Source organism: Macaca mulatta, chromosome 3 (genome assembly GCF_049350105.2).
Source record: "Macaca mulatta isolate MMU2019108-1 chromosome 3, T2T-MMU8v2.0, whole genome shotgun sequence".
NCBI lineage: Eukaryota > Metazoa > Chordata > Mammalia > Primates > Cercopithecidae > Macaca > Macaca mulatta.
Window position 1 is genome coordinate 1,445,608 of NC_133408.1, and position 26,348 is coordinate 1,471,955.

General features: G+C 62.3%; 1 protein-coding gene across 50 annotated transcripts in view; it reads right to left on the reverse strand.

Moving 5' to 3' along the window:
* Positions 1 to 2,501: 2,501 nt before the first annotated feature.
* Positions 2,502 to 26,348, reverse strand: part of COL6A2 (collagen type VI alpha 2 chain) — a 36,134-nt gene continuing 12,287 nt past the window's right edge. For 2 of the 50 annotated variants that reach the window (XM_015132679.3, XM_077995301.1), the window contains exons 2-28: positions 24,099 to 24,240; positions 22,982 to 23,580; positions 22,766 to 22,786; positions 21,541 to 21,606; positions 19,699 to 19,752; positions 19,571 to 19,615; positions 19,223 to 19,249; positions 18,947 to 18,973; positions 18,810 to 18,854; positions 17,973 to 18,026; positions 17,503 to 17,565; positions 16,714 to 16,776; positions 16,251 to 16,340; positions 15,813 to 15,875; positions 15,152 to 15,214; positions 14,602 to 14,664; positions 13,919 to 13,981; positions 13,374 to 13,424; positions 13,004 to 13,039; positions 12,592 to 12,654; positions 11,129 to 11,191; positions 10,912 to 10,947; positions 10,546 to 10,591; positions 10,246 to 10,398; positions 9,628 to 10,080; positions 9,330 to 9,368; positions 2,502 to 3,394 (exon numbers count right to left, since the gene is read on the reverse strand). In XM_015132679.3, the coding sequence (XP_014988165.3) occupies positions 2,796 to 3,394; positions 9,330 to 9,368; positions 9,628 to 10,080; positions 10,246 to 10,398; positions 10,546 to 10,591; positions 10,912 to 10,947; positions 11,129 to 11,191; positions 12,592 to 12,654; positions 13,004 to 13,039; positions 13,374 to 13,424; positions 13,919 to 13,981; positions 14,602 to 14,664; positions 15,152 to 15,214; positions 15,813 to 15,875; positions 16,251 to 16,340; positions 16,714 to 16,776; positions 17,503 to 17,565; positions 17,973 to 18,026; positions 18,810 to 18,854; positions 18,947 to 18,973; positions 19,223 to 19,249; positions 19,571 to 19,615; positions 19,699 to 19,752; positions 21,541 to 21,606; positions 22,766 to 22,786; positions 22,982 to 23,580; positions 24,099 to 24,213 (3,060 nt within the window). In that variant the 5' untranslated portion in view covers positions 24,214 to 24,240 and the 3' untranslated portion in view covers positions 2,502 to 2,795. Of the gene's footprint in view, positions 6,450 to 7,382; positions 7,461 to 9,329; positions 9,369 to 9,627; positions 10,081 to 10,245; positions 10,441 to 10,545; positions 10,592 to 10,886; positions 10,948 to 11,083; positions 11,192 to 12,591; positions 12,655 to 13,003; positions 13,040 to 13,373; positions 13,425 to 13,918; positions 13,982 to 14,601; positions 14,665 to 15,151; positions 15,215 to 15,812; positions 15,910 to 16,218; positions 16,341 to 16,713; positions 16,777 to 17,502; positions 17,590 to 17,930; positions 18,027 to 18,809; positions 18,898 to 18,946; positions 18,974 to 19,222; positions 19,250 to 19,550; positions 19,616 to 19,694; positions 19,753 to 21,540; positions 21,607 to 22,765; positions 22,787 to 22,970; positions 23,581 to 24,098; positions 24,241 to 26,348 lie in introns of those variants that run through there. The other 48 variants (XM_015132678.3, XM_077995306.1, XM_077995332.1 and 45 more) reach the window with 39 other exon arrangements.

Below are 26,348 nucleotides of genomic sequence, written 5' to 3' on the forward strand. Positions count from 1 at the left end.
ACATTGGTGAGGGGACATTTGTGAGGGGATATTGGTGTTGGGCTGGTGAAGGGACATTGGTGAGGGGACATTGGTAAGGAGACATTTGTGAGGGGATATTAGTGTTGGGCTGGTGAGGGGACATAGGTGGGACATTGGTGAGACAGTGGTCGGCTGGTGAGGGGACAGTTGTGAGGGGATATTGGTGTTGGGCTGGTGAAGGGACATTGGTGAGGGGACATTGGTTTTGGGATGTGAGGGGGCATTGGTGAGGGGATGTTGGTGAGGGGACATTGGTGAGGGGACATTTGTGTGGGGGCATTGGTGAGGGGACATTGGTGAGGGGGCATTTGTGTGGGGACATTGGTGTTGGGTTGGTGAGGGGACATTTGTGATGGACGCTGGTGGGGGATGCTGGTATGGTATAATTGGTGAAGGGCCAGTGGTGAGGGGCGGTTGCTGGGTGGAGCCTGTGGGTAGCTGGAAGTCCTTTCTAGTGGGACTGATGTTCCTGCCCTGCAGGGTCCAAGGCTGCATACACAGGAGCTGGCACCAAGGAGGGGAACATCCTCTCCCTGCAGAGGCCCTGGGTGGCTCCTGTGGGCAGAGCTTGTGCACCTGCAGGGGCCTCTGCCTCCCTCCGCCTGAGGGACCTGCAATGTTCACCTGGAGCACAGAGATCTGAGGACTGACACTCAGGGCACAGGGGCTTAGCGAAACAGGCAGGCCTCTTCTGCGTCTGTTGCAGGCATTTGAATAGATTTTTGTGGGATGGGAAGAGGAGAGGAAGAGAAAATAACTGATGTCCTGTCCTGGAGCTGTAGGCTGTGTGGTCAGATGACGGAGAGGTGGAGTATGAAGAAAAGAGTGAGTCTTCTCAAAGAACAACCAAGTTTTGGGTTATCTGGAGTGAACTGCATTCCCCCAGTTTCACATGTTGACTCCTAACCCTAACCCTAATCCTTAACTCTAACCCTAACCCTAACCCTAACCCTAACCCTAACCCCAGACCTCTGGATGTGACCTTGTTTGGAAATGGGGTCCTTGCAGATTCAGTGAGCTCAGGTGAGCTCATCCCAGAGCAGGCTGAGCCTGGTCCAGTGTGACTCGGGTGAGCTCGTCCTAGAATAGGCTGAGCCCTGGTCCAGTGTGACTCGGGTGAGCTCGTCCCAGAATAGGCTGAGCCCTGGTCCAGTGTGACTCGGGTGAGCTCGTCCCAGAATAGGCTGAGCCCTGGTCCAGTGTGACTCGGGTGAGCTCGTCCCAGAATAGGCTGAGCCCTGGTCCAGTGTGACTCGGGTGAGCTCGTCCCAGAATAGGCTGAGCCCTGGTCCAGTGTGACTCGGGTGAGCTCGTCCTAGAATAGGCTGAGCCCTGGTCCAGTGTGACTCGGGTGAGCTCGTCCTAGAATAGGCTGAGCCCTGGTCCAGTGTGACTCGGGTGAGCTCGTCCTAGAATAGGCTGAGCCCTGGTCCAGTGTGACTCGGGTGAGCTCGTCCTAGAATGGGCTGAGCCCTGGTCCAGTGTGACTCGGGTGAGCTCATCCTAGAATGGGCTGAGCCTGGTCCAGTGTGACTCAAGTGAGCTCATTTTAGAGTAGGCTGAGTCCTGGTCCAGTGTGACTCGGGTGAGCTCCTCTTAGAACAGGCTGAGCCCTGGTCCAGTGTTACTGGGGTGAGCTTATCTTAGAACAGGCTGAGCCCCAGTCCACTGTGACTCAAGTGAGGTCATCTTAGAGCAGGCTGAGCCCTGGTCCAGTGTGACTCGGGTGAGCTCATCTTAGAGTAGGCTGAGCCCTAGTCCAGTGGGACTCAGGTGAGCTCACCTTAGAGCAGGCTGAGCCCTGGTGCAGTGTGACTTGGGTGAGGTCATTCTAGAGCAGGCTGAGCCCTAGTCCAGTGTGGTGACTTGTGCCCTTATCTAGGAGCTCAGGAACCCTGGGATGCTGGGGAGAGACTGGGGCAGACCCTTCTCTAGGCCTCCAGAGGGAGCTTGGCCTGGCTGACACCTCCAGAGCTGTGGCTGATAATGGTAGTTGTTCAAGCTGTGTCTGTGGTGCCCCGTGATGGCCGCCAAGCCCACTCCTGCCAGGCCAGCACCTGCCCATGGAGCCTGTGGTTCACCGTGGGGCTCCCAAGCTAAGCCTGAAGGACCCTGGGGGTCTGAACAGCAAAATCTCACCGAGATTGCCCCAATGAACAAAACAAGCTCAGAACCTGCCGTCTCTCCCCATCTAGTGTCAATCATGCGTCCGCCCACAGAAGACCCTCACAGCCATCGTGACACTTCTTAGAGCACTTTGGACCTGGCTGGGGCTGGAGGGAAAGTTTGCTGATGAAGCCCATGGGGTCTGCACAGGTGGGGTCAGCCAGTGCCTGCAGGTGATGTCCTAGGAGGGCAGGGCTGGGCCAGGGGGAGCCATTGATCCTGGTGGGCAAGTGACAGCTGCAGTGTTTTCCTTCTGACCACAAGACAGCTTTGGGGTCTCTCCTGAACACAGATGCTGGCAAGCGGGCACGCAGTGGGTTCAAAGCCTTTATTGGGTCAGGGCTTGCTCCCGAGCTCAGGGGCCAGGCAGGTCAGGAGCCTGGGAGGGCTGCAGGGGGAGGGAGGCCAGGCAGCCTGCCTGGGGCCTGGGGACACCTGGGGCTGGGTGGGGTCTGGGGCTACGGGGATCCCGTGGGAGGAGCTGGAGGGGTGCGGGCCCGGGGCGTCCTCCGAGTGAGCAGCGGTGCTGGCTGTGCGGGACCCGGGCCCGCTTAGCACCATGGACGGGGTGGGCTCACGACCCTCGACTGCGGGGCCGGGTCGCGGTGCTAGCAGATCCAGCGGATGAAGCGGTCAAAGAAGCCGGGTTGCGCCAGGCTGTCGTAGTCCTTCTCGCGGAACACGGCGGCGCGGTCGCCCAAGCTGAGCGTGGTGAGCACATCCATGTCCACGTCGCCGCCCACGGCCACCACGGTGGGCACCACGTTCTGCTTGCGCATGGAGTGCGCGGACTCGTGCAGGCTGTCGTTGCCCGTGACGCCGTCGGTGAGGAACACGAAGGACAGCTCCGCGTTCCTCCGGGCCCCACCACGCGCATTGAGCACGATGGCGTTGATGGCGTGCACCACGCCTGCGCCCACGTGCGAGAAGGAGTTCAGGTATTGTGCGGCCTCCAGCGCCTCGTGGATGGCTGTGAGGTTGTGGCTCAGCGGGAAGGCCACCTGCTGCTCGCCAGGGCCGCCGAACTGCAGCAGCGCCACGCGCGCGTTGAGGGGGTCGTCGTCCCGCCGGGCCAGCGTCAGCCGCCGTGCCACCTGCTCCACGAAGCGCCGGGCCTTGTGGAAGTTCTGCTCACCCAGCCGCTCGGAGCCGTCCAGCAGGAAGACGATGTCCACAGGCCGCTGCGTGCACTGTGCCACGGACAGCTCTGCGGGGAGACGCGGGTGGGGGCTGGGCGGAGGGGAGGCTGGCAGGGCCGGGCAGGCGCCAGCCCCGCACCTGCGCCCCTCCACTCGCACCCCACCTGCTGACCCCACAGACCGCTGGGCTCTGCGCGGGCATTTCTGCAGGGCAGCCCTGCGTGTGGGTCCTCAGCCCAAGCCCCTTTGAATTGGTACTGGCGGAGCCACTGTCTCTTCTGGTGCTCCCAAGCCTGAGACCCTGAGGCAGGCCCCAGGCCCTGTCTGCCTGCTGAGTGCCATCCCCACCCGGGCTGCCCTCCTGGTGGCGGCCTGTATCTGCATCTTTCTGTGGCTCAAGAATTTGCTGCCCACAAAAAGGCCACTATCTGTGTGGTGTGGGAGGGACTTCAGGAGGACCCCGGCCCTGACACCCCCAGCCTGACCCCTCGCTGGCTGGGTCCTAGAGCTGCTCAGAACCCCTAGAGCTGGCCGGGCCACGTCCCTCCCAGAAAGACCAGGAGCCCCTGACCCTTCTGATTGGCCATGGTGGGGGGCAGTGGATACAGGGGCAGCCAGACCTTCTGCGGCCGCCCAGGTGGGCTCTGCCTTGACTCCTGTTACCAAGAGGGGCCCCCACCTGCCTGGGTGGTCACCAGCCCCGGGCATCCTGGACAGCTTGGGGGCCTAGCCATAGCCCAGGCCACCCACCACACGTGGGTGTCACGTGGGGTCAGGGACCACAGGACAGGACACGGACAGTCCACATGCTTGGACCCGGCCCTGCGGCCTCGCCAGGACCTCAGCTCCTGGGACGGGGGAGGGGAGGGACACAGCCAGTTTCCCCAAGGGTGTCTGCTCCTCGGCCCAACCCCTGGATGTTGTCACAGCTGGTACATGAACCCCCAGGAATCCCTCAGGAGCAGGGTCCTGACCCCAGGAATGCACACGGAGGACACTGACCCGAAACTCAGCTGCCGGGGGGCCCTGGAGGTGCAAAGGTCCAGCCCCGCAGGCAGTGGGCAAAGCCCTGAACACAGCAGTGTGACCTCATACTGCACTGCAGCCGTTATAGAATGCTTGAGACACGGACCTCGTCTGCGCACACACGAGCTGGCAGACGGGGTTCCCTCAGTGAGCTTATGAGTGACGCAGCTTATTCAGTGAAAGGAAGGGAAGCCTCCACATTAAGGCCACACCCAGGAACCGGCTTAAATGTCCAGAAACTTCTCAGGTACCACTGGGCTTCCCAAACCCCCTCCAAACTAATATTGTCACTGCTGTCAGCACACACACGGAGACAGACATGCAGGCGGAAGCTGGTGTTGGGGGTCTCTCCATGTATCAGTGTCTGTGGGGCCTGGAGGAGACGGGGAAGCCGTGGGGGCCGGCCAGGCACAGGGAGGCTGAGGCTGTCAGGATGTCTGTGGACTCTGCTCTCCCTCTGTGGGGGATCCTTCATCCCCACAGTGGGAAGCCCAGCCTGGCCTGCCCTGTGCAGCGGGCGTGGGGACGAGAACCTGGCCCCATGAGAAATGGTCACAGCCCTGCCCAGCAGGAGCCCAGCCTGGATGAAGCCTCAGAACATCGGGGTCTGAGCTCGCTGTGGGGGCTGTGCCCTATGGATGGTGACCCCTGCTGCTCCCCAACATCGTGGCCCCCGGGGTTCTCTGCTCAGTCCTCCGAGGACAGCAGAGGTCGTGCCTGGTGGATGCTCCCCCGACTGCTTCTGGGGACCCAGAGGATGGGCTGGAAGGGTGCAGACACCCCGGGACCGGAGCTGCTGGCAGGCAGCTGTGTCCATTTGCCCCAATGGGCATGACACTGGCCCAGATCGGTCATGGTGCCAGGACCGCCAGGTTCCCCCAGGACTATCTGCTGCCCAACCCAAAGCCTTCACCCACCATAAGGTGGGCCATGAGCGCCCACGAGTCACGGTGCACGGGATTAGTGCCCACACCCAGCAAGGCTTAGCAGCCTTGGGGCCTGTTTCTGAGGCTCCACTGGAACCCGGTAGGGGAGACATTCTCCAGCGGGTGGGCTGCACCCTCCCTCAGCCACATCCCAGATGCACAGCAGCCCAGCTGGGCCACTAAGTAAGGGCCTCCAAAGACTTCCACGCCCCAGCACGGGAGCCTGCGAGGGTGACCTGAATTGGCAAAGAAGGACTCTGCAGACGGGACTGAGTTAAGGGTCTTGTGAGGAGGTCATTCTGGACTTGGGGTGGGCCTTAAGTTCAATGACTGGTGTCCCTATAAATAGAGCGGCTACAGTAAGACGGAGGAGAGAGCGGAAGATGCAGCCACAGCAAGGGACATGGCAGCCACCAGGGTGGGAAGAGGCCGGAAGCTGCCCTGGAGCCCCTGGAGGGACTGTGGCCCCGCTGACCCCGATCCCAGACCTCTGGCCTCCACTGAGCGCCAGCCTGCAGGGGCAGCCCTGGGAAGTGAGCGTGGCAGGGAGGGGCTGGCCCAGCTGGGCGGGTGCCCCGGTTTCAGCAGAGGGCCAACGCGGTCTCAGGGTCGCCCACGATGTCCCTGTGAACCAGCTTAAAGGTGTCAATGAACAGCTCCATCCAGTCCTGCCGCTCTACCCCGGTGGCGAACTTGGCCCGCTCGGCGGTGTAGACCAGCACGGCCACCAGCTGGGAGTAGGCGGCCGGGTCCTGTGTGAGCTCCGTGGCGTTTAGCAACTGTTGGATCAGGGGGATGGTCCTGGGGAAGGTGGCGTCCGGCCCCTCTTCCGTGCGGAGGAAGGTGACCGGGGACTCGCCGCCAGGCCACGGTGCATCTGCAAGGGAGCGTCCAGAGAAGACTTTAAGGCCTGTGGCGGGTGTGGGCCTAAAGCTCCTCCTCGGGCGGCCGCTTGGCGAGGCCAGAGTGAAGAGAGGCACTTGGGCCGGCAAGTTGGTGGAGATGCAAGTGGAGCGGTGTGTGGCTCGGCCTTGGCAGGAGGCATGGGGGCGGTGAGCACGGGAACGGGGAGCTGGCAGGGAGCTAGGAGAGGAGACCCACACGGCAGCACCTTTGGGGGACACCACGGACCCCGAGAAAACCTTTCAGCACAAAACAGCTCCGTCCAAACCTGCGTCAGAGACGCGCCAAACGCCAGCAGGGCTTCCAGTGCCGCCGGCCCCGCTGCCAGGGAGACCCCAGCCACCCTTCAAGAGCCTGCCTAGGAAAGCTTGCGGTGGCAAACTCTTCCTCAGCCTCTCTAGGATGTGTCCTCTACACCCAGAACTGTCTTCCCCTGAGCAGACCTGGCCTCTGCCTTTTCTTTCCACCGAGTGGAGCTCAGGTTACGCTGCGGCCCCCATGCAGCTCTTATCGCTGAGTGGGCTCTGCCCTGGCTGCCTTCAGCTGCGTCCGGTTTGTTTCTCCGGCACCCTCTGGTCCCCATGCAACTGAGACCTCCACAGGCCTGGTGCAGGCCCAGGGTGGCTGGGCTTGAGGGTGGACAGGGCTGTCTGGAGAAGGCCAGGGCCAGGCCACAGCCAGTGGCGTCCACCCAGTGCCCAGGAGAGCCGAGGAGGATGCCTGGCCGTGCAGGCTGGTGAAAGCTGATTTAACACTGTCCCTGCTGTATCTCCTGGAGCCACAAGGTCGAGTTCACTTTGAAATTGCAAACAGCTTGAAAGGAGGATGAGCTCTGAGTGTGGTGGACGGGGTGTCAGGGAGCCGAGGGGAGGGGTTCTGGGGGGCTGCTCCCAGTCACTGTCAGGTCCTGGAGGCCTCAGAGGAGGCCAGAGCTTCAAGGGCCCCCGTGTCCTCCCTGGCTGCCTTCCCTGTGGTGCTCTGGTGGCCTGAGTGACCCCCTCCCAGGAGGGAGAACTGGCTCACCCCACATCACCATCTTGGCCCTACGAGGCCCACATCACCCTGAGGCCAGAACCAGAGACATGGTAAGAAAGGAAAAGTGCAGGCCAATACCCCTGATGAGCACAAACCCTCAGGCAGGCATCAGCAAATCAGGGCCCACACGCATAAACAGAGCCACACACCATGGCCAGGTGGGTTCATCCCAGGCGTGCAAGGCTGGCTCAGCATTGGAAATTCAATGAGGCTCAATGGGCTCACTCCCAATCACAATGGCAGGCTAAAGAGGAAAGGTCACGTGACATCCACAGACGCAGAGAAAGGCCCTGACAAGACGCAGCGCCCACTCACGATAGAACCCGGGGTGGAGGGGAGGCCGCAGCGCCCACTCACACTGGACCCCAGAGTGGAGGGGAAGCCACAGTGCCCACTCACGAGAACCCGGAGTGGAGGGGAGGCCGCAGCGCCCACTCACGAGAGAACCCAGGGTGGAGGGGAGGCCGCAGTGCCCACTCACGAGAGAACCCGGGGTGGAGGGGAGGCCGCAGCGCCCACTCACGAGAGAACCGGGGGTGGAGGCCGCAGCACCCACTCACGCTGGACCCCGGGGTGGAGGGGAGGCCGCAGTGCCCACTCACGAGAGAACCCGGGGTGGAGGGGAGGCCGCAGCGCCCACTCACGAGAGAACCGGGGGTGGAGGCCGCAGCACCCACTCACGCTGGACCCCGGAGTGGACGGGAGGCCGCAGCGCCCACTCACGAGAGAACCCGGGGTGGAGGGGAGGCCGCAGCGCCCACTCACGAGAGAACCCGGGGTGGAGGGGAGGCCGCAGTGCCCACTCACGAGAGAACCCGGGGTGGAGGGGAAGCCGCAGCGCCCACTCACGCTGGACCCCGGGGTGGAGGGGAGGGGAAGGCCTCCATCTGGTAGAGAGCAAAGCGCCCACAGTGAACATTGCCGTGTCGCCCATCATGGGGTCCTGAGACTTCCTTGCCCCATCAGGGACGAGGGGCTGGGTGGAGGGGCCAAGGTCTGGTTCCTGCCCTCAGGGTCCAGCTGCCCCTGGTGCTGGTGCAGGCCCTGGCAGACCCTGAGAGAGGACGCCCACGCCTCGGTGGCAGAGGCACAGCCCACTGTATTGTGGGACCAGAGGCTGCCCATCTGCTGAAGGGCAGCCAGATCCAGATGCAAACTCCAGGTTCTGTCGGAGCACGTGTGGGGAACCCTGGCCCCGAGTCCACAGCTCCTCCCTGGGGCAGCCTCAGGGCCTGTGAATGTGGCCCAGCGCACCCACCGGAAGTTCCCCATGGAAAGCCTGAACGCACACCCTGACCCGAGTGCTGAGGAAGTGCTGACTTCGCACTGCAGACCCCGAGCTTTCGTCCCTGTGGTCCTCCAGGTCGGACCCTCCCACCCGTCTCCACGGCGTCCCCACCTTGATGCTTCTGGAGGGGACGGTTCACGGAGGGGGACTCCTGTGGGCCCAGTTACGGTGCAGCAGTCACTGTGGGGGCAGCACCATGTCCAGCAGAGCCTGGATGGCACCCCCAGCCCTGGGCACTGGCAGAACTTCTGCCTTGGGCACCCCCAGCTCCAGCTTCACATCCACGTGGGCCACATCCAGGACACGGGTTCCCCCACTCCCAGAGATGAAAGCCACGGCCGTAGCTCCGAGGCAGGCCAGGGTCGGAGCAAGACCTGCTGGCGCTGGTGGGTGTCAGTGCCTCTGCCCTGGGATGGTTTCACTCACTGAATCCAGGGCTTCCTCCGAGTGGCACAGGCATGGCCAGCCCATGGGAGTTGGGCGGCAGCTGAGGGAGACTGCAAGGTCTCCTCATGGAGACCTTGGTGGGTGATGGGCCTTCAAGACCAGTGGCCACACGCTAAGCACAGAGCCAGGCCAGCAGCAACCGCCCCATGGCCTGACGATGCGGTTCCTGTATTTCCGGGAGCCTGCCCTCCCCGAGCCCCTCCTTTCCTGCACTGCCGTCCTGCTGTCCCGGGGGCATCTCACTAAGGAGCAGCCTCTGTGGCTTCGCTGCCCGCTGGGTCCCTGCACGGCCCCTCCCCCAGCCCGGCCCTCGAGGAGGAAGGACACCGGGGCTGCTCTGCTAGTCTGGGGTGGGGGGCTCGGGGTGCCCTGCATTACCTGTTTGGCAGGGAAGGTCTGGGCACACGATCTGAGGGTCTGAAAGAGAGGAGAGAGGCCGGGCCAGGGTCAGTTCCTAGCGAGCCCTCAGTGGCCGTCCACTGATCTGCCCAGACAGGCTCAGGGTGCAGCTGGCCTCTGCCATGCAGCCCCGAGAGGAACCGACTCCTTCCCATCCAAGCCCAGTGTCCTGGGCTGCACATTTGTCCCTCGGGTGAGGGGTGTCCCTGGGGCCGGCGCTAGACAGCGGCTGGGGCCTGCTGCTCCTCGGCCGACTGCCCCACGCCTGCACGCTCACCCGGGCAGAGGACGTCCTCCATGTCGTCAATGAACTTCTCAGCCACCAGGTCGGAGAACAGCGTCATGTTGCGCACCTGCTGTGGCTTGTCGCAGGCTATGGAGTACAGGTTCTCGCTCTCGTGCTTCTCGTGGAACATGTCGCCAATGCCGATGGCCGTCACTGTGACGTCGCGGTCACACAGCGCCCGCAGGTTGAGGTCATCATCCCGAGGGTCGTGGCGCCCGTCCGTGATGACCACCGCAAACACGCGTGTTTTCTGGCGCCGGCTCTCCTTGATGAGGCGGTCGTAGGCAAACTTGAGGGCCGAGGGTGTCCAGGTGCCGCCCGCGATCCACTCGAGGTTCTTGACGGCCTCCTTAAAGCTCGACAGGGAGTCGATGCGTTCGTCGTCCAGCTGGATGGCCTCGAAGGTGCCCTCGTGGCTGTACTGCACCACGCCCACGCGCGTCCCTGTGAGCCGCACGCGAGGCCGTCGCCGGAGGCCCGGGGGCTGGGGCGTCCCCGGCCGTGCAGAGCCCTCGTCGGAGGGACGTGTCCGGACTTCTCCCGTCCCATCGCCTCCCACGCCCCGCCCGGCCCCTCTGCCGTGCCTGCGCCCGCCCCTGCCGCGCTGACCTGTCTCGGACTTGGGGTCCTTCGCGATGGCGCCCAGCCTGTTGACCACGTTGATGACGAAGTTCTTCTCCAGCGTGAAGTTGGTGTACCCAATGCTCTCGGAGCTGTCGATGACGAAGACGACGTCCAGGGCGCCACAGCGCTTCTCACAGTCTGGGGGTGGCAGGGTCAGCAGGGCGCACCGGGGAGGGAGGCCTCAGACCCCAGGGCCGGGCACACATGCGGGACCCGGCGATGACCCGGCCCTGCCCGCCCTCCACCCGGCGCGTGGGCCCCGACCCCACCGTGGGCAGTGCTCACCGCAGCACCCGCAGGTCTCCCTCACGTAGGTCATGACGTCACACTCCTGCAATGCACGCGTCAGGCAGGGCAGGGCCGGCCCCCCCGCCCCAGAGGAGCTTCCACAGCAAGGTCCTGGCCCGGGGGCCCCGGGACATTCCAGCCCACGGCGGGAGGCTGGTTGGGTCCTGTCCCTGCCAACCTCGCTGCCGCCCTCCTCCCCCCACCAACCTTGCCCTGTGACCTCCCCCAACCAAGCTTGCCCTCTGACCTTGCCCTCTGACCTCCTCCACTGACCTTGCCCTGCTGACCTCCCCCTGCCCCGCTGCTCTTGGTTTCTAGTTTTGGCAGGAGAAGGACACTGGTTCTGCCCCATGTGACACCTACCGTCAGGCCGGGGTCTCCAGGGGGTCCAGGCTCACCCTGGGGAGGGAAGGATGAGGCTGAGATGCCGGGGCCAAGGCTGAGCGGCCAAATCACTCCCAGGCCACTGTCCACTGAAATGTGGGTCCACCATGGGTGGAACCATGAGGCTTGGGTGCGCGTTGGCAAGGCAGGCCGGGGGCTGAGGTCTGGAGGGCACGGGGACTGGCCAGCCACCTACCTCGGGTCCTGGGACTCCTCTTGGCCCCCGAGGGCCTGGCTCACCAGGGGGACCAGGATCCGCCTGAGAAGGAACAAGGACAGGTAGGCTTCAGTGGCCACAGGGACAGTCTCTGCACCCAGCAGGGCCCTGTGCTGTCCCCAACCACGGGTCCTGCCTTGGGGGGGCCTGACAGGTGCAAGGAGGAAGATGAGGCTGTGCCCCCACCTTCCCTGTGCTGGCACCAGAGCTGGGAAGGCCGTGAGTGGCCACCGTCAGAGCCTGGCCCATCAGAGGAGTAGGGGCCTGGCAGAGCTGAGTGTCCCAGAAATGGCAGCTAAAACAGCTCATTCCAATCCATGGCTATTCCACCCCATTATCAGGTACCCACCAATTCCATGCCCACCCAATCACCCATCCATCCAGCCACCCACTCACCCATCCATCCATCCTCTATCCACACACCCACCCATCCATTTATCCACCCACCCACTAACCTATCCATCCATCCTCTGTCCAGCCACCCATCTATCCATCCACTCATCTATCCACCCACCCACTCACCCATCCATCCATCCATCCATCCATCCTCCCTCTATCTACCCACTCATCTATCCACCCACCCACCCACTCACCCACACATCTACTCATTCACCCACCTATCCATCCATCCACCCACCCACCCACCCACTCATCCATCCACCCACCCACCCATCCATCCATCCATCCTCCCATCCTCCCATCCTCCCATCCATCCATTTGCCTACCCCCATCCGCTTGCCCATCCATCCATTCTCTATCCACTCACTCATCTATCCACCCATCCATCCATCCATCATTATCCATCCCTCGTCTTATGCTCACTCAGTTCCAGATCAACCTGCAGTCCTGGTTAAACCCTTGGCCAGCCTGGGGAGTTGGAGGCACAGAGCACCTGCTGGGGGATATCTGTGGGGAGGACCCTGGGGAGGGGATGCTGGGAGCGGATGCTGTGTGTGGGACATTGGGGAGGGGACCCTTGGGGAATGCTGTGTGTGGGAACTCTGAGGGGAATGCTATGTGGAGGGACCTTTGGGGGGAGGGGACCCTGGTGGGGACGCTGTGTGGGGGGTGCTGGGGAGGGGACCCTGGTGGGGACGCTGTGTGGGGGGTGCTGTGTGGGGGATGCTGTGGGGGGGGGACGCTGTGTGGGGGATGCTGTGGGGGGGGGGTCGCTGGGGAGGGGACCCTGGTGGGTGATGCTGTGTGGGAGGATGCTGTGTGAGGGGTGCTGGGGAGTGGACTCCGGGGGATGCTGGAAGTGAGGGTGGGTGGAAGGAGGAGGACCCTGAGCCAGCCGTCCCCTTCAGGAAGGTGGGGGTGGTGCTCATGGCTGGGGCCAAGTTGCCTGGCATCCTCCCGTACTCTCAGATGCACACGATCAGCCTCAGGGCCCCTCCCTGCCTCTGCCTAGCTGCTGCGGGCTTCGGGACGGTGATACTCACAGGCTCTCCTTTCTCTCCTTTCCTCCCAGGTTCTCCTTTCAAGCCAAAGTCGCCTCGGCCGCCCTGTGACAGGGGACACGTGTTAGCCTGGGACAGATGATTTATCTCTACCAGGGACACCAGTGAGATTTTTACGTGGAAAAATCGATCTGGCATTTTGGGATCATTTAAATGGGAATATCTATGTGGTTTTTTGGCAAAGCCTGAACTTTGGTTGGAAAGGGACCAGCCAGTGGCCGGTGGCTCCCTCAGAGCTCAGCATAGGTGTCATGGCTGGGCCTTGGGGAGCCAGGACCATCCCAAGACAGGGATGGTCCTGTCAGTGACGGTGGGTGCTGTGTTCCCAGCAATAGTGGGTGGGCATGCAGACCCCCACCCCGGGTGGGCACAGGTGGCCGGGACCCACATGTACCTCGGGGCCGCGTGGGCCGGGCTCGCCTTTGTCTCCCTGTGAAGCAAACAGAAGTCAGGGTGACTCAGCCTCAGACCCAGTGCTCCTTCCTCCCTCTGGGCAGCTTTCTGCAGCCGTTTCCCTCCTTTGCTTATGCACACTCTGGGTGAGGCCACTGTGCTGCGTTCTGAGCCACACTCTTCTCCTGATGCTGCGCTGGACCTGTCCTTCGCTGAGTCACCCAGAGCCTTCTCACCACTCCGTCCCCTAGGAGGGACCTCACACTTTCTTCTGCACCGAGGAGGCCTTGAGGGAACTACTAGGAACCTTCAGGGCCCTTGGGACAATGTCCACCCCCTCCTGGGAGCTGCCATCCCAGGCTGTGACTCACAGGTGCTCCTCGGGGTCCTGGGTAGCTGAATCCAGGCCTGCCGGGGTCTCCCTGGAGGAGGACGTTGAGTTGGTCAGCATGGTCATAGGATGGGGTGGGGCCAGGGGGCTGTGCTCGACAGGGCCCAAGGTGCACACTGGGGTAGAAGTGGGCTGGGGGTGCTGTCCAGGGCTGGCTGTGAGCAGGGGCCTGGCAGAGCCAACCTCGCCTTGTGCATCTCCAGTTGGGGCTGGATGTGCCTAGAGACCCAGGAGCTGCCGCCTGCCCACACATGCGGAGGACCCTGCTCAGGCCACATGGCTGCCCTCAGGCCCTGCCTCAGGAAGGATGCGCCAGCCACACCCAAGGGTCACCGATGAAGAGGAGAGCCGGGGGCCTTCCTGGACCCTGGAGGCATCCCCTCTCTCCAGAGCGGAGAACAGGAGGCAGAGGCCCGGCCTGAGGCACGTCTGCTGGCAACAGGGGCCCCAGGCCGGCCCCCTGTCCTGCTCCTCAGGCAGCTGCCCTGAACCCCCAACACATCCTGCTGGAGGAGGAGCATGTACCTTGGGGCCTGGCTGTCCTGAGTCTCCACGGGGTCCTGCATCACCGGGGTCTCCCCGAGATCCCTGAGGGCAGGAGAGAAATTCAGAAGTCACCACAGGCAGGGACTGGCCATGCCCAGGGGTCGCCTGACATGCTCCGTCCAGCCCTGAGCATCAGGGCGTATGGCCCCAGCTCCTCCTGCTGCCTGTGGGGGCCGTGGACCCCTGTCTTGAGGGTCCCAGCTCCTCCTCTCCCCGTGGCCCATCCAGGCCCTCAGGCCCACCGCTTTGCCCCTGACTCCCCCACCTGGGTCCTTCAGGGCAGAATGAGGGGCTGGGGCTGAGAGTGGGTATGAGGTACTTGGGGTCTAGGGGAGCAGGTCCTGGCTTCTGAGGCCAGGCCCTGCTGCCTGGGTTTCCTATGGGGACAGTGGCTGGCTCCAGCCTGTCCCCACACGGACAGGGAAACCCGAGTGGTGCCACAAAGAGGTCATGGACGTGGGGTCAGAGGGCGCCGGGGTCCCACCTCTAGCCGTGCGGTCAGAGGGCACAGGGGTCCCACCTCTAGCCATGGGGTCAGAGGGCACCGGGGTCCCACCTCTAGCCGTGGGGTCAGAGGGCACCGGGGTCCCACCTCTAGCCGTGGGGTCAGAGGGCACCGGGGTCCCACCTCTAGCCGTGGGGCTTCAGGTTCCCACACTGACCTGGTTTCCGGGCTCCCCAAGAGCCCCCTGGGGGCCTCTGGGTCCAGGCAAGCCTCGGTCTCCCTGGAAGAAAGGGGAGGAGTTTGGGGTCCTCTTGACAGCGGCACCCTGGAGACCCCGATATCAATCCTGTGGACACTACAGGGCTTCGGGGGTAAGAGATGGGTCTGGCCCGGGCCCCTGTGACCCTCCTGGAGGTTGTGGCTCCACTTGACCTTCAGCCCTGACCACACTGCGTGGAGTAGGCCAGGTTCTGGGTGCAGTCCCCGCCTAAGCACCCCTACCTTGGGGTGCAGCACCCACCTGGGTTCCCAACCTTGGGGTGCAGTCCTGGGCCACCTTACCTTGGGGTGCAGCCACCCTGGGCCCCCCTACCTTGGGGTTCAGCCCCCATCTCCCACGACCTTGGGGTACAGCACCCCTCCTCCATTACCTTGAGGAGCAGCCCCCTCCACCACACCTTGGGGTGCAGCCTCCCTGGGCCTCCCTACATTGAGGTGCAGCCCCCCTCACCCCCCTACCTTGGGGTACACCTCCCCTGCCCCCCTACCTTGGCTCCTTTGTTGCCAACCTCTCCAGCCAGGCCGCGGGGCCCCTCAGGGCCAGGGTCCCCCTGTGGGAAGGGAAGGGAGGCCCCATGAGTCTCAGCTGAGGCCTCCAGCCTGGGTCCCACGTGAGAGGCGGGTGTGGCCGGGGTTGGGGAAGGGGCCTGAGAGGAAGACCCGTCTGTCCAGGGGGACACGGACCAGTCGACTGTTTCACCCACAGCCCTTCCCGGTGCCTGTAGCTGCTGCTCTGAGCATGGGGTCTCTTGGTCCCCCTGAGGCCACCCACACGTGGGTAAGACCTTGTCCACCGCCCGGGAGGAAGCCCCTTCACCTGATGTCGAGGGGAGCTGGTGGCCGGGGTTTTGCCACACAGCCCTTCAGCATCACCCCTGAGGTCACGGGCCTGTGCCTCAGTGGGCCGGGGGTGTGAGCGGTGCCTGCACAGCCGTGTGGGGTGTGCCTGGGCGGGTAGTGGAGCTCCCTCAGCAGGGAATGGGGTGTGGGGACCTCCAGGCTGCGTTCCCAGACTCTACAGGAGTGTCCCCTGGAGGGTGAGGCCCTGGAGTTCTATCGTTCTCTGGGAGGAACGGGGTTGGGGCCCTCATCAGGAGGGCCCATGGGCACCACAGCGAGACCCTGTGGCACCTCCACACAAGGACTCACCTTCTCCCCCTTGGGGCCGTCGCTGCCTGGGCTGCCCTTGGTGCCGGGGTCTCCCCTGCGCCCCTGCAGAGAACAGGCGTGTGGGTGAGGGAGGGGGCTGAGCACAAGCCCAGAGGCCCGGGAGGGTGGGAGCTGTGCCGGGGCCGATGCTGCTTCTCTGCAGGAGGGCTCTGCTTCCCAACGGCCTCAGCCTGCGCCGGTGGCTCTGCTACCAGCCATCATCCCTATGTTGACCTGCCTGGGCCTCCCCTCTAAGTTCAGCCCTGGGGGTACCCGTGGGGTGGTCTGGGTCCACTTCTCAGGAAGATGGCGGCCTGGCTGTGCCTTGCCAGCAGGGGGTCCTGCCTACAGCCCAGGTGTCCTTCCCCCATGGTCCTCCTCAAGCTGCAAGGAGGATGCTCAGAGCGGGGCCCTGAGGCGGGGGTGCGAGGGACTCACCGGCTCGCCTTTGGGTCCACGGGGCCCAGGCCCACCCTTGGCTCCCTTCACACCAGGACTTCCTGGGGCTCCATTGTTGCCTTGATACCCCTGAGGAAGGAGGAGACAGCACAGTCACCCAGAGGCAGGGCCACAGCAGGGCCCGACCCTGGGCCCTCAGGCACTGTCACGCCTGTCCGTGTGTGGTGTGGAGCGCCTACTGTCTTCCGGCGGAATCCACTTGCCAGGCACGTGGGGCCCTGCAGGGTCCCCTGGAGCTTGTCCAGCCTCGTGAGGAGGACACAGGTCAGAGCGGTTGGTGGCTGAGGGCACATGGCCTGTCCTTCCTGTCCCTCCCCATGTCCCCAGAGCCCAATGGGGAACCATGGTGACAGCAGAGACGGTGGCCAGTGTGACCGTCCATCCGGGCCATGGGCGTGAGTGTGGCCAGCTCAGCTGCAGGTGAAGAGGCAGAGGGGCTCACCTTGCTTCCCTTCGCCCCGATGTCTCCCGGGGGCCCTCTGCGTCCTGGGCGGCCAGGGTCCCCCTGGAAGGGTTTGCAGAATCAGCCTCACGTCTTTTGGCAGGGGAAGGGGGTGCAGGATGCCCAGCGGTGGGGCAGGACCCACAGTCGGGCTTGGGTCTGCACCTCCCTGATGTCCGCAGGGCACCTCGGATGCCAGATGCTGGCTGGGGGCTGCCGGAACCTCCGTGCCAGCCGAGGGCAGAGTGTGTGTCACGGGCAGGACGCCCGTGCATCTGCACAGGGGACTCAGCCAGACTTGGGCTCGGGCTGAGGGGAGGTGGATCGGAAGTGGGAAGCCCTGGGTCCAAGTGCCAGGCTCCCAGAGAAAAGCCCTTGGGGATCCTGGGGCCGCCAGGGATGGGGCGATACTGCAGGCAGCCCAGGAGGGCAGAGCCCCTGTGGCAGGAACATTCCCATGGGGAGCTCCAGGAGGTGTGGGTGGGGCTCCCACCTGGGAGGAGGTGGGTTTGTTGCTGAGGCTTAGGTGGGCAGTGGTAGAGCCGCCCCAAGCCGGATGTGCAGCCCTGGGTTAGACGCAAGCTGATGAAGCAGTGGGCAGGGTACCCCCCATTGCGTCCCACGGCCGTTGAGTCCTCACTGACCAGTGTTTCAGGAAAGGCCCTCTCTGCTCAGCTTCTCAGCTGGGGCTGCCTCCAGGAGGCCCCTCTCGGTGGGGGGCAGGGGAACCCCTGGAAGCTGGTGACCCCACTTGCCCTGGCCGGCCTGCATCTTGACAAGGTCACTTACCTTGCCGCCTTGGTCTCCTCGCTCCCCCGGACTCCCTGCTTCCCCTGGGTAACCATCGGGGCCCTGAAGGAGGAGTGAGAGGTGGAGCTCAGCACACGGTGGGTGAGGTTCTCCCCATGAGCCAGGGCCCAAGTACCCCATTGTCCCAGCCTGGGAGGCACCTCCCACCCTCGCTGTGAGGCCCCAGGCTCAGTGACGGAGAGGCCAGGCCCAGATCTGCTGCTCAGGGAAATGGAGCTGTCCAGTGACACTGAAGCTTAAGACGCATCAGGTCTCCAGGCCACGGGGATCCGCCAGGAGCTCCCAGGGGGAATTCCTTATATAACTCAGACCCAGCAGAACGCTGGGCTGGGGGTGCTGGGCTGCCGGGAGAACCCAAGCTCCCGTTGTAGCAGCAACCACTCTCCCGCCCAGTCAGGCACCCATACCCCCTGAGCCGAGGCTGAAGGAGGGGTGCAAACGGCCCTTACCCGGTTTCCGGGGTCTCCCTTGCAACCAGGAGGTCCGATGCGCCCCAGCTTGCCCTGAAGGAGAAGGGGGCAGGAGGAGTCTCAGGCCAGGGTTCTGGGGTCCGTGTATGCCAATGACCAAGGCACAGCCCGCCCGGTTCTGCCCCTGAGCTGCAGCGTTCTCTTCCCAGCACACGGGCGCACACATGAGGCCATGGCTGTTGTGCAGCTGTCTCCAGGGAGGCAGAGTGGCCGGTGTGCGGGAACAAGCCATCCCTGGCTGCTCCTCAGCCCAGGCTGCCTCCCAGAGGCCCTGAGGGCAGAGCTCCCTGGGCACAGAGGACATTCCCACGGGGAGCCATGGAAGGAGTGGGTGGTGCTCTCCTGTGGCTCAGCCTGGGAGGAGGTGGGCTTGTTGCTGGCCTCTGTGGGCAGCTGTGGAGCTGCCCCAAGCCAGGATGTGCAGCCCTGAATTAGATGCAGGCTGGTGAAGCCCTGGGTGGGGCAGCAGGATGTGGCGGGACCTGGAGTGCGTGTATGTGCATGTGCATGTGCGTGTGTGTGCATGTGTGTGTATGTGTGTGCATGTGCATATGTGTCCATGTGTGCGTGTGTGCATGTGCATGTACATGTGCATGTGTGTATATGTGTGCATGTGTGTGCATGTGTATATGTGCACACGTGTTTCCGTGTGCATGTGTGTGCATGTGTGTGCGTGTGTGCATGTGTGTGCGTGTGTATCTGTGTATGCATGTATGCACACGTGTAAGCTGACAGGTCAGGCTGGATCTGGGGGCTCTGTAGAGGCTCGGATGCCTCCGTGAGACCAGTCCAGCTGTGAGCCCGAGCTCCCTCTACCTTCTGTCCATCGGTCCCATTCTTGCCAGCCAGGCCAGGGGCCCCCTGGAGAGAGAAGGAAGAGGGGACTCCATTAGCCCCGGTCCTTCTGCCCTAAGCAGCAGAAAGGAGGGGCTCTGCATACCCAACCAGCCTACCTTGCGACCGTCGGCTCCAAATTCACCCTGTGTAGGAGGAAAGCCGGGGCAGTGAGCTCGGTGCCTCAAAGCATCATGGGTACTGCTGTCTCTGGGGGGGCCAAAGCCCTTAGGCCAAACTCGAGGCCACAGGACCCCCCAGGAACCCCCGAAGCCACCACTGAGAAAAGCCCAGGCCGGTGCCCCAGGAGCAATGACAGGCTGCGGCAGACGCTGCCAGGTGGGTCTGGGCCAAGGCTGGAGCAGGTCTGAGGTCTGTCAGGGTGAGAGCCTCACCTTCTCTCCTTTGAAGCCAGGAACGCCCTGGGGGCAGGAGGAGAGAGGGGATTAGTGAGGAGTTCCGCAGAGACGCAGGCAGGGAAGGGCCGGCCCTGCAGGCTGAGGGGAGTGCTTGGTGGGCCGCTGGCATCTGGTGTTCTCGACAAAGAGTCTGTGGAGGAGGCTGAGCCCAGGGTGGGGCCGGAGGCTGGGTTTTGGGACGGCCGTCAAGTTATCGAGGTGCTTCTGTTCCTTGGTAACTGGGGGAGGGTGGTAGAGGCTGAGGCCGAGGCTGGGCTTGGGGGAGCCTGCCTGGCAGTGCTGGGGCCGCAGGGTGGAGCCAGGCCCCTGGCCGAGGTCACTCACCTTGGGTCCTGGGAATCCAATGGGGCCTTCGATGCCTGGGTCTCCCTGTGAGGGACAAAGCAGCAGTGTGAGCCCAGCCCTGGGGCACCAGGCTGCAGGCGGGGCGGGCGTGGGGCAGGGACACTCACCTGTCTTCCCTTCTGGCCAGGCTCTCCCGGCTCACCCATGTTGCCCTTGGCACCCTAAAAGCAGGCAACAGAGAAAGGAGTAAATTGAGGCAGGGTAGGGTGGGCGGTAGGCAGCTGGGGACCCTGCCACAGCTCCTCTGAGAGGTGACATAGCCCAGGCTACTGATTCCCCCGCCCAGGTGGAGATGTCTTGGTGTCGGCTGCTTCCCAAGGGGCCAGGCTCTGTCAGACCAGGGTTTGCTTTGACCCATTTCTCCCAGCTCTGAGGGAAGCTTCCCACAAAGCGACCTGCAAAATGGAGCCAGAACAGCTGCCTGGGGGTGGGGGTGCCTGGCCCGTGGGGGTCCCTTCTGTACCCAGTGGCCGTGACCATGGCCAACACTGGGCTCTGATTTCTCCAGCGATGCCCAGGTCACTGTCACTACAAAGATTAATTTATCTAAGTAGCTTTAGAAAGATCAGGACTTCAGAAAACCACATAAAGGTTACACTCCCTTGGAATTAAAATTTTAATCTATGACAGAATTTTATTAAATAAATAAATTTATTGATATGCTCCCAATTTAAGTGCAAAGAGGAGCAGAGGAAAGGGGAGGAATTAAGAGGTCAAAGGGAAGAAAAGGGAGGAAACTCAGGGCAGGGAATGAGGTGGGCAGAAGCTTCTGGAACACTGCAGCTGTGCCCTGTCCTGGGCTCTGCTTGGCACCTTGCAATCCCCTCAAACTCTAACCACATTGGCCCCTGTGGCAGCTTCCAGTGGCCTCCCAACAGAACAGGTCACTGCACTGCTGTGTGCAGCCAAGGCTGCCCCAAGTGGCAAATTCATTCCCAGCTGTGGTGGGGTAGGCACTGCCACCAGGACTGGAGAAGCCAAGGAAGGAGATGGCAGGATTTGACCTGCAGCCTGGAGATGTCTCATCCTGGAGAAAGTACATCCAGTTACCTACTGGTCTAGACAGCTGTCATCCAAATCTAGAAAAACACGAAGCTACTTAGCAATACCATCCTCTATGATGGTCAATTCCTTATTTCACCTCCTTAAAAGCTGCTTTCTCCTCCTATGCCTTTCTTTATAATTTTTGACAGATGTGAATTATTGGAGTTTCACATACTCAGTGAGTTTTGGAAGGATTTTATTTTATGCACCTCTGTTAGGAAAATGCAGGAAACGTTCAAACCAGAAAATGCAGACGTTCAAACCAGGCTCCCTAAAACCACTTATCTAATAAGCCACAAAAGAGGTTCCTTCATGTTAATGAGCAATCATATTATTAACTGTAACGCATCTCACATTTACTTACTTGAAAATGCTTGCTTACAAAAGTAGTTTAATGGCATATCTTAATAATTTTTTTAAAGTTTCTGCTTTTCTCAACATACTATTTAAAAGGAATTAGACAAATATAGAATTTTAGTTTCTCCAGGGTCAGAAGTGTTGAGACCATCTGAGGCACAGCTGGCCTTAAATGTGGATTTTTTTTTCTTTCTTTTTGAGATGGAGTCTCGCTCTGTTGCCCAGGCTGGAGTGCAGTGGCATAATCTCGGCTCACTGCAAGCTCCGCCTCCCGGGTTCAAGCGATTCTCCTGCCTCAGCCTCCCGAGTAGCTGGGACGACAGGCGCATGCCATCAAGCCCGGCTAATTTTTGTATTTTTAGTAGAGACAGGGTTTCACCATGTTAACTAGGATAGTCTCGATCTCCTGACCTTGTGATCTGCCCGCTTCGGCCTCCCAAAGTGCTGGGATTACAGGCGTGAGCCACTGCGCCTGGCCAAATGTGATTTCAAAACAAATCAGGGGCTTCCCAGTAGTTCAGACCCTGCAGGCAATCCAGGCTTCTTACCTTCTGTCCACGGTAGCCCTTGGGGCCGGGGGGCCCAGGGATTTCCAGGCAGCTCACCCTGTAGCACTGAAACGAGCAAGCAGAGACAGAAGGTTGCACGGGTGGGACATTCCCCAGGTGGCAGAGCAGGGGCTCAGAACGTGTAGCCCACGACCCTCAGCTGGGGCCAAGGAGACGCTGAAACGCCCTGAGAACCCGGGCGGGGTGAGGGAGCAGACATGGGGTACTGTGAGGCTCTGCCCCCACCAGGGACAAGCCAAAGAGTTTGGTTCTGTCAAGTGCTCTAGGTAAGTTTTGAAAAACCAAGGCTGGTTTAAGCCATGACAGAAAATAGAAGGGAAGAAAGGCCGGGTGCAGCTCACGCCTGGAATACCAATATTTAGGTAGGCCGAGGCGGGAGGACTGCTTGAGGCCAGGACTTAGAGACCAGGCTGGGCAACATAGCGAGATACTATCTGTATGAAAAAATATGAAAGCAATCCTCCCACCTCAGCCTCCCAAGTAGCTGGAACTACATGCTCACACCAGGTATGGTGGCAGGTGCCTGTAGTCCAAGCTACTCGGGCAGCTGAGGTGGGAGGATAGCTTGAGCCTCAGAGTTCAAGGCTGTAGTGAGCCGTGATCGTACCACTGCACTCCAGCCTGGGTGACAGAGAAAGACCCTGTCTCTAAAAAAACCAAATATAAATACATAAATTTTACAAAAGGATGGAAGAGCAAGGGGCATCGGTGAGGGAGGCACCATTTGTACACAGCCATGAAACCACAGTGAGCAGTGATTCTGAGGCAGGGCACGTTTTTGCAGGAACCTCACAGGGGAGACCGCAGACGCCTGCTCCCCTTCCTGAGAGCTGCAGCTGGGACGCACGGGGAGGTGGGGATGTCATGGACCCCGATGACGCCAGTTCCTTCTCCCCCCGACCTACTGGGCTGGGCTCGGGCCTGGAGTCCAGGGTGGATGGATCCCACCTGCCCAGAGGCCAGACCCTGACCTCTCCTTGCAACACGTGCTCTGTGGGTGCCCTAATGCTGACCCCCCGGGATCTAAACAGCCTGGCTTTGGGCTTTGTCCAGACTCCAAGGCCTCAGGTCCAACATGGAGCAGGTGGTTCCCTCTCCTCTCATCTGTTCCAGCCTGGAGGTGCCAGGAGTCGGCAGCTTGGTGCCGTCATCTCTGCTGGGTCAGCTGCCCGCCAGCACTGGCAGGAAGGGAAGCGCCACTCACCTCTCCGTAGGCTTCGTGTTTCTGCAGAAAAGACAGACGCGCTGGTTAGCTGTGCGCCTGGAGACCTGGGGCAGCTGCACCTCGAGTCTGGGTGGGGATCGAGGGACACCTGAGTGGCCCAGGCCCTGCCCGGAGCTTCCTCCCTCGGCCTCGGCACTCACGGAGGGGTAAAGTGAGGCCCGGAGTGGGTGGACGGTGCTCCCGCCCGCGGCTCACCATGACCTTGATGATGCGGTTGATGGTGTCCTGGTCGATCTCGGTGGAGTCGGGCAGCATGGTGGCGTAGTCGTTGCGGTAGAGCTCGTGCGGCGTGCTGGCGATGTCCCGCAGGCCCTGCTCCTTCAGGTTCCGGTTGGGGGCCACGGCGAAGAGCCGGATGCCCTCCTCGCGGGCCCGCTCGGCCTGCAGCTTGATGCCCCCGCAGGGGCTGCCGGTGACGTGGCCGTCGGTGATGACCACGGCGAAGTGGACGGTGCCCTTGGTGCCGTGCTGCCGGATCTGCTCCGTCATGTTGGCCAGCGCGCAGTCGGTGAAGGTGCCGCGGCGGAAGGAGCTGATGCCCTGCAGGCTCTTGATGAAGGAGGCCCGGTCGCTGCCCGGTGGGCTGAACACCTCCACCTGGTCGGAGAAGTGCAGGCCCCCGTAGCGCCAGCTCAGTGCCACCTGGTCCAGGTAGAACTCGTTCTGCAGCTGGCTGATGAACTGCGGCACGAACTGCTTCATGTGGAAAAGCAGGATGTCGGTGGGGGACTGCATGGTGACGCTCTCCGAGGTGTCCAGCACGAAGTACACATGGATGGGGCAGTCCGTCTTCTCTGTGGGACACGGGACTGTCGTGAGCCAGCCTCAGGAGGGACTGCTGGTCCAGCCCCGTTTACTGGCCCCATGCCTGTGGTTTGACCTGACTGCCCCTTGAATGCTCAGAGTCCCCACTCCCTGACCCCTGGCACCTGGGCACTGGTCCCGACTGCCCCTTGAATGCTCAGAGTCCCCACTCCCTGACCCCTGGCACCTGGGCACTGGTCCCAACTGCCCCCCGAATGCCCAGAGTCCCCGGCCTCCTGACCCTTGGCATCTAGGCACTGGTCCCGACTGCCCCCTGAATGCCCAGAGCCCCCGGCCCCCAGCCCCTGGCACCTGGTCCCAACTGCCCCCCAAATGCCCAGAGGCCTGGCCTCCAAACCCTGGCACCTGGTGACCCTTGGCATCTGGGCACTGGTCTTGACTGCCCCCCAAATGCCCAGAGCCCCCAGCCTCCTGACCCCTGGCACCTGGGCACTGGTCCCACCTGCCCCCTGAATGCCCAGAGCCCCCGGCCCCCGAACCCTGGTACCTGGGCAGTTGTTGTTTCTCTCCGTAGTATCTGGCGAGATGACCTCCTGCTGCTGGGCCTGGGTGGCCCCCAGGATTCCCCAGAGCAGGAGCACGGAGCAGGGGCCCTGGAGCATCTTGGCAGCACCTGTGGCCCTGAAGTCCTGCAACAGGGGGTGGGGGTAGCTCAGACACCCCCAGTGCCTCTCCCCTGGCACCCTCCCCCATGGCAGGTGCACACACAGCAGGTCAGCGGGATTGGGGGCACTGCCCTCAGTCTTCAAGGAAGTGGGGTCTGCACCCAGCACACACCGTCAGCAGCATCTGAACTGGGGGGGCTTGTGCCCTCTTGCCCCGCCCTGGGTGGGGTAAACAGATGTTTAGTGGGTGCCTCTGGGCTCAGGTTTGGGTGGGATTTGGATGTTTGAGGCCGTTCCCTGCCCTCCAGGGCTGGACAGAGTGGGCAGCTAGGCGGGTTGGCATGGAAGGGAATGGAGCACCACTGTCTGGAGCCCCTGACTGCCTGGGGCTGCCCTGGAAGTAGTGCAGAGGGGAGGGCGGGAGAAAGATCCCAGCTTCCCCAGACAGGCTCCCCTGCAGAGCTAGGCACTCTCTCCAGCCTGGCTCCATTCCCTTTAAACTTTGATAGGACGGAGGGAGGACTCTGTCAAGTGTGGGGACACGGCTGTCATTAGCCTGGCTTTCCTTTCTGTTGGGTGCCAGGATCCTGGAGCAAATGGATCCAGCCCTTGACCATCTGTCCTCCCTGATGCCCTGTGGCTTGCCCTGAGCTCCAGCTCCAGGAGGACATCAGGACGGGCCTCACTGTGCCACGGGCTCCGCAGAGTGGGGCTGGCAGCAGCCGGGCAGCCAGGCGGAAGGGGCACTGGGTCTGGTTCAGAGCATGCAGTTCCAGGGTAATGCAGGGATGGGACTGCCGCCCTCCCCTCGGTGCAGACGGGAGGCGAGTCCTAGCACCAGAACCAGGGGAGGCGCTGCCAGGAGAGGGCCCTGAAGGGTTGCTGTGATTCTGCGGCATCTGGAGTGGAGGAGGTGACCCAGGCCAGACCCGCTCAGCCTGGGGCCCAGGGAGGAATGAAGTCCCTTCCCAAAGGTGCCAGCTCAGGCCGTCTGTGGGTGAGTTTCACACCTCAAGGACAAACACTTCTATGCTATTTAACTTGTTTTAGAACATAAAAGGATAAACTTTTTCCCAATTCATTTTTAAATGTGGCATAACCTGTGACCAAAGCTTGATAAAAAAAAAAATCCCTAAAAGTACCTACAGATAAATATCACTATAAATATTACGGATGGCAGTGGCAGGCCACCTGATGTAGCTGCTGCCGTCACACCGGCTGCTCAGGGAGGGCCCAAGGCAGAGGCAGACAGGCCCCCAACCCCGTAGACTGCCTCCCTGAGGGCTGCTGCCATGGGCCGGGCTGGGTGAAGGGGAGCTCATGGCGGTGTTGCCACGACCGGGATGCTGGCTCAGGTCTGGCAAGGACCTGGAGACCCCACCCCAGGTGGCGAGAGGACGTGGCCAGGTGCCATGCTCCACGGAGCCAGCAGGAGCTGGGGATAAGTGGGATCCCTGCCCCTTGCAGGTGGGCGAGGTGGGAGTTCTCCAGGTACAACTGCAGCTGCCCAACTCGTGGCTATGGATCTAGGCCTCCTGCTCCACGGAGCAGGCAAGAGCCCGCCCCCACTCCTGGTGCAGGTGCAGCTGCCCAAACTGGGGCTGCTGACCCAGGCATCCCTGCACTCTTAGGGAGCCAGGGAAGGCCCCTCTTGCCCTTGTAGGCTTGGAGGTGCCTGTTCCCGCTGCCCAGCCTCTTCCCGCTCCCAGCACCCACTCCAATCTCAAAGCAGAGTTGGGGCTGAGCCTGGGCACTGTCACAGCCTGGCCGGGTGTGTGCCTGCTTGTGGCAGTGCTGACATGCCAGCCCCTTGCTGCCTTGGCCCCCTCCAGACTGTGGGCACTGAGAGGTGCAGAAGGGGAAGCTTGGGGGTGCTGAGGGTGGCTGGGCACACATGTGCCTTAGTACCAGAAGCCTGGGCACCATGGATGGCTGCAGGAGGCAGATAGGCCCCTGGGCAGATGGGGGTGGGTCCCCAGTTAAGCCCCACCTTCAGGCTGGGACAGGCCTGAAGCCTGGGGGCCAGGCTGCCTGTCCTATGAACCAGAGGGGAACTCAAGGTGCTTTTTTCTGGGCCCACACATGGCTGCCCATGGACCAGTCAGCATGCACTTTCCCCTCTGGGCCCATAA